At 37.2% G+C, this 6,317-nt stretch overlaps 1 protein-coding gene across 4 annotated transcripts; it reads left to right on the top strand.

Moving 5' to 3' along the window:
- The first annotated feature begins 885 nt into the window (after window positions 1-885).
- LOC113775431 (N-lysine methyltransferase setd6) lies at window positions 886-6,317 on the top strand. 4 transcript variants are annotated; one of them, XM_027320310.1, is made up of 12 exons: window positions 886-1,007; window positions 1,713-1,805; window positions 1,971-2,099; window positions 2,645-2,945; window positions 3,111-3,193; window positions 3,550-3,682; window positions 3,851-3,927; window positions 4,533-4,730; window positions 5,138-5,327; window positions 5,492-5,673; window positions 5,819-5,913; window positions 5,996-6,317. In XM_027320310.1, exons 1-12 carry the CDS (start codon window positions 993-995, stop codon window positions 6,129-6,131), a joined length of 1,632 nt encoding a protein of 543 aa, XP_027176111.1. In that variant the 5' UTR covers window positions 886-992; the 3' UTR covers window positions 6,132-6,317. The 4 variants fall into 4 exon arrangements, with proteins under 4 accessions (XP_027176111.1, XP_027176110.1, XP_027176108.1 ...); XM_027320309.1 differs by having other exon boundaries at window positions 3,111-3,229; window positions 6,002-6,317; XM_027320307.1 differs by having other exon boundaries at window positions 3,111-3,229.

Below are 6,317 nucleotides of genomic sequence, written 5' to 3'. Positions count from 1 at the left end.
ATGGCATGATTCTTGCTCATATCAGCTGGGGTCATCGGCTAGTCAGTTAGTTAGAGGTAGCCGACCCAGTGAATCTATAAATAGGAAGCTACTCACGCAGGCTATCTCTGATCATTCATTCTGTAAAACCTGCTATTCATCATTTTGTCTACTTCGTCCCTAAATTCAATAAACCAGATTTACATTCCTTGGTCTACGAATTATTTCTCCACCACCTTTGTAATTCCTTGATCAAGGAACCTGGATCTCCACTGGCCTCCGCATCAAATCAGCACTCCCTCAAAAAAAAAATAAAGGAATAAGCATCATCTAATTGAAGTGAAAAAATTTCACTATTGGATAATAAGTTAACGACGATTTTGGAGACTGATTAAACTTGAAATCTTAAGACGTAAGGGGAAACAAAAGTTAACAAGAAGCTTGATACAATGAGAACAAACTCCATAATATATCCAATGTCGTTGCTTTTATAATTTCCTGTTTTTCCAACTTTTATTAACTTTTAGTACTTACATCCTAGTACTGGAAACAGTTAACCACCAGCTAGGGGCCACCACCAATTGTCACATTACGTGATTATCTAAAAAATTTAAACAGGTATGTAATGCATCTGATTGATTCGATGGTGATTCAGTTTTCATCGACTCCTTTTATTGACTCAGTTGGACCCTCTAAAATAGGTTAGAGTAGGAATAGAAGTAGGTTTAATTTGATGGTAGTTTAGTTCTCCTCGATCTCTTCATTGGCTCAGTGGAGCCCCCTCAAATAAGCTACAGTAAAAATAGGTGTAGGGTAGATCACTACGGACCGTCCGAAAAAAAAAAAAATACTGGAAACGGTTGTTTTCTCGGGAGGGAGTACTCAAACAAGTTGCCTACTCAGAAACCTCGCTAAAATCCCAGCTCCCCAGTTTCCGGCCACAGCCTCTTCAGTTTTGCTGGCTCACCAGTCATCAATTGCATTCACTGGACTAATCCATCCAATTGGCGTTAATGGAGGTTAACCAGGTAAACTTCAGCACCTAAATTCATCCCTTTAATTCTTGATTCAATATAGACATATCCAGTATCCAATAGTTCATAAAATGGGAAAAAGTAGAGCTGCCTCTTTAACATCGTGAATTATTTCAAACGGGCTAACTGTAAAAAAGCTTCTTCAGAAGTTATGGGGGATTTCTTGGTTGTAGTCCAGTATAGATGTTCATTGAATGATGGCCCAGAGGGTATGCTACGGTGAAATCATCCTTGTTTTTTTTTTCCCCTAAAGATAGTCATCCTTTCTTATTAATCTAATATCTTCCCTGCTTAACCTTATTCGTTTCCTTATAACAAAGTGGAAGCTGAATTATATGGTGTATCAAGTTAGTGAAGCCTTAACTAAAGGTACCATTTTTTGGTAACTTACAAATGCAAGTGTGCATATGTAATGAATCCAGAATTTGTTTTGATTGTATTGAAAGATGAAGTGGAGTGCAAGGGAAGTGCCAGAACGCTACTGATGAGAGAAAAAGTGATAAAAACAGATTTCCATCATGGAAAAGGAGTAAATAGGGCTATTCTGCAATTCCATCTCTCCCTTCATCCCTTTTTTTTTTTTTTTCTGTTTTTAACCAATAGGTGTGAATTAGTTACTTCTTACATGTGAAGTGGGTGTCTTTGCTGTTGCTTAGGTTGGAAATTAACTTACTTTTCTACTGTTCTTTTATTGTGAAGGCGTATATATCCCCCAATACTGCAGAGACTGATGATGAGATCTCATTTGTTCTTGATCTTTCTGAGAATGATCCTTTGTTCCAGAAGAAAAAGGTTTGCATTTTTTTTTGTAGCACATTTCCCACCCTTATAAATAGGCACCCCCGCCCTTGCCCAAGAAAAAAAGAAAGAAAAAAAAAAGAACTTCATAATGAGTGTTTGGTTAATGATTATGATTTTTCTCCTTTTCTTTTTAATTTTACTCTTAGCATGTGACAGAAATTACTGGAAGACGTAGGCATTGATCCAAAGGGAAGTGTTGCCTTGAATATTGCCTCCAATCCTGATCACTTGAAGCATGTCCTGGACATGATGCTTAAGCGTGCCAGAATCATAAACTTGAATGAGGTAATCTTTTGTGCTATTTCCTTCACAGGACTCTATTACAAGCAACTATATTTTATGTATCTACAAGTTAGCACTTTTGCCTTAGCTTCCAGGAGTCAACCGCTGAAATGCTCTGCTATGAACTGTCATCCTGGTTGATTTTTCAATCTTGTGATGGAAACTATAACTTTTTCAGTACTTGATGCACTTACCAAGCTTTTGCCTTAGACATTCAAGGTGATTGTAATATGGGTAGATAATCCCCTATCCAGAAATGTTTTAGAGCAGCTGCTTGTTTGAATGTCATTTATGAATATTTTATTAGGATTGCATTAAGGATGAAGCAAATATTTATTTTTTTTCAATTCGAAATTTGGTATAGTCTAAAGTCCATTTTTGTGTGTGAAGTCATCTTTGGAACTTCAGTAACTGTCATCTGTCAATTTTGTTTCATCAAATTATGTGACCAAGCCTTCTCTTGAGCAACATCATACTACACACTACCCCAAATGCATTTTCTAAGTGCAAGCGATTGACACTATATCAATGTACATGTTATGTTGCAGATTGAACTGTATTTTGGGGGAGCAGATTTCTCTAATCTGGTGGATTTTAATAGTCCAAGGAATGAGTTGGAAGCTCTACATTCTGTTCTTAGACTCATTGATTGTTCAATTTCCAATGGTAAAGTCAAGAATAAAAATTCACTGCAAGAGATACGCAATGCAACAGTTAATATGATAGATGAACTTGGGCACAAGTATGGAGAGGAAACTAAAGTTGTTCAAGACTCCAGTTGTGAAAAAGAGGAATGTCTACTGCAGTGGGGCAAAAGTAATGGTCTCCACACAAAATTGGAGATAGCTTGTAAGGTTTTGCCATAATTAGCCATTGAATTTTTTCCAACATTATCGAATCATCTTTGGAACACTGTGTTTCACAGCTAGAATTTTGTTGTATATATCATGGAAGTTAGGAAGTTGAAAATTTTATATAGGGTTATTTATTTTCACTTTTTTATTGACGGTACAGATGTTGAAGGAGCTGGAAGAGGAGCTATCGCTAAAGAAGATCTGAAAATTGGGGACATTGCTCTAGAGGTCCCTGTGTCTTTGGTCATTTCCGAGAACCTGGTTTTTGAAACTGACATGGTTCATTTTGCACTTTTAAGCCCTATTGTTGATGTGCATCTTTAGCAGAAGCTTTTTCTTCTCTTAAATATGCATCTTGTGAAACATAATTTCTCTTGCCTGATGGACTTGTATGTGCTTGAATTTTCTTTCTGCAAAAACTAATGCATCATATGGTGCAACAGCAACTTTTCTGTCAACAGAGTATAAGCCATTCTGCTTAAGTTCTCTATGTCAACTTCACATTTTATTCCAGTTGAGCTATTAACTACTTTTTAAACTTTGCAGCCAGAATCTAAAATATGTAGTGATGTCATTAGTCATTTGTACTTTTAAGGCAGTTTCCAATATTGGAGAAAATTGAGGGGATTTCTTCAGAGACAATGCTATTGTTATGGAGCATGAAGGAGAAACACAACAGCAATTCCAATTTCAACTTATATTTCGATACGTTGCCTGCAGTGCTTAATACAGGTTTCTTTTTCTTTATAAACTTCTGTATTCATGTCTACTTTATTAAGTTTCTTGAACTACATAATTGCCTAAAGTTTTCTGGCTATAGAATTCAAGTCCTAATTTCAACTATGCATTCAATTTCACCCTTTCATTGACATGATTCTCATAATGCATCTACATGTACAGGATTGAGCTTTGGGGTCAATGCCATCATGGCTTTAGATGGAACTATCTTATTGGAAGAGATAGTACAAGCAAAAGAGGTTATCTCCCTTTCAATCTATTTTCAGTCAGCAAACTTTTAGGCTTGCTTAGTGTGTTTCTTGATAACTAATTCTACATGCATATTGATTAAACAGCAATATCACTTTTAGAATTTTATGGAGTTATTTAGATTAATGCATGTAGTTGATTCTTCTATGGAGATTTATTTGATGATTGCTTCGTTGTGTGCACAAGTGAACCCAAGCATAAATCACATTTAAAAAAGAATGGAAAAAATATGTGGAATTGAAACTATCATGCACTAAACTTTCTTGTGCAAAGCCTTTTCTTCAAATTTCTCCAGTACAATGTTAATATGAAACCTCTATCTATCCCAAGTTAACTTTAGTCTTTGTGAAGTCTTTCTAACTTCTGGACTTGATTCATTGAACTAACACTGTTACCTCTGTTGTTATTTCAGTAATGAAAAATGGCATTAATCTGTGTCTTAGGATGAAGTTACAGAAATTTTGAATGAAAGTGTTTCATTGTGGCATATAGGCGAGAATATTGTAACACTGACCTCCATGAATTTGAATTGTCAGTAAGCATTTCTTGTTACGTTTTTGTGAATGATTTCTGTTTGTTTCCTATGTCGTTGCAGCACTTACGTAACCAATATGAACAGTTATTTCCTGTCCTATATGAGAATTATCCTGACGTATTTCCACCAGAGCTTTATACATGGGAGCAGTTTCTCTGGGCTTGTGAGCTCTGGTACTCCAACAGCATGAAGATTATGTTCAGTGATGGAAAGCTAAGGACCTGCTTAATTCCTGTTGCTGGTTTCCTGAACCACTCGGTCTGTCAGAATTTTAGTTTTCCTGCTTTTCTTCCTCTCTTTTACTTGAGTATATTAATTTAGATTTGGCAACCAAGAACATAATACATCTTATTAGAAAAAGAAGGCCATAGAAAGAGAACCTACAAATTCAGCTGTAGCACTGCCAAAGAAAAAGTGTTTTCTTTTTTTTTTTTGTGGGGGGGGGGGGGGGCGGCGGGTTTCTGCTTCTAGCATTCCCTGGATGGACTCGACAATCTACTCCTTCCCCTCATTTAATATGCTTTCCCCAAAAATGTGTTTTTATTGCCTGCTCAGATACTCTCTCAAAAGCAGTAGCCACTGGCTTTTGGTGCCCAGACACAATGCTTTGCTTTTCATTGATTATCTTATTTTTCTGCTTATACCTGTGTTTCTTTCTGTGACAGATGTGTCCACACATAACGCACTATGGGAAAGTAGATCCATTGACAGATTCTGTAAAATTTCCTTTGTCAAGGCCTTGCAATGCAGGAGAGCAATGCTTTCTTACCTATGGAAATTTCTCCAGCTCACATTTACTTACTTTTTATGGCTTTTTGCCACGACAAAAAAATCCTTATGATGTTATTCCACTTGGTAAGGCCATAAGATAATTGAGTTTACTTTTGTGCATTTCCTTGCATTTCAGAAATCTTGTATGAACATACAATTTGCTGTTCATTTTGACTTGAGATTAATATATATCTTGGAAGTACATATAGATTATCCTCCTTTTATACTTAGTTCCTTGTATGTGACAGATATTGATATTGCCCAAGATGAAGATTGTGAGGATGCAGGGCGCATGTCTGATTGGGACAGTCACATGGTGCGGGGCACCTGGTTCTCAAGGAACAATGGGATTTTCAATTATGGTTTGGCACCTCCATTCCTTGATCACTTTCGAAGGGCTCGGGGGCCTATCTCACGAACAAAGACCCGCGTAATTCCAAGCCAAAAGTGTCCTTCATTTTTCATCTGCATTTCCACTTTGATAATTGTCAAATGGTCCTCCTCTAGCTCTTTGCATGACCCTTGTCAGCGTGTAAGCCTGATCCTTGGCTCTGCATCATTATCTCTCCATGCAGGATAGCCTGGAAATTGAAGTTGAAATACTCAATGACCTTCGCTCTACCTTTGAAGATATGATGGAGTCCCTCGGTGGAGAAGAGCTTGATGACAGGTAAGTAGCAGTCAGCTTGTAATATGCAACCTCCAGAAGTTGAAATGCATTTCAAATTTCTGAAGGTCTCACCACTTCTCAGGGACAGTTGCAGTTGGGATGTAAAGCTTGCAATGGATTTCAAAGACTTACAGAGGAGAATTGTCTCCTCAATCATAACTTCATGTGACGCCGGTTGCAAGTTGTTGGAATACGAACTGAGCAGATGCTCAGAATAGCAAGGATGTATAATGGGAAAAAAACTTGTAGCAGGTAGGAGGGCATCATCTATAACCTTGCATTTGGTTAGTTTTCAAACAAAACTTGTGGCACCGAGGCTGTAAATGCATGGGTGATGATGTTCCAGTTGGTCCTTCAAATGGCCTTTTCTGATACCTGCGAAACTGTAGGAAAAGGTTTCACTA

The sequence above is a fragment of the Coffea eugenioides genome, chromosome 6 (genome assembly GCF_003713205.1).
Source record: "Coffea eugenioides isolate CCC68of chromosome 6, Ceug_1.0, whole genome shotgun sequence".
Taxonomy (NCBI): domain Eukaryota; kingdom Viridiplantae; phylum Streptophyta; class Magnoliopsida; order Gentianales; family Rubiaceae; genus Coffea; species Coffea eugenioides.
This window is presented reverse-complemented; position numbering and strand designations above follow the sequence as displayed.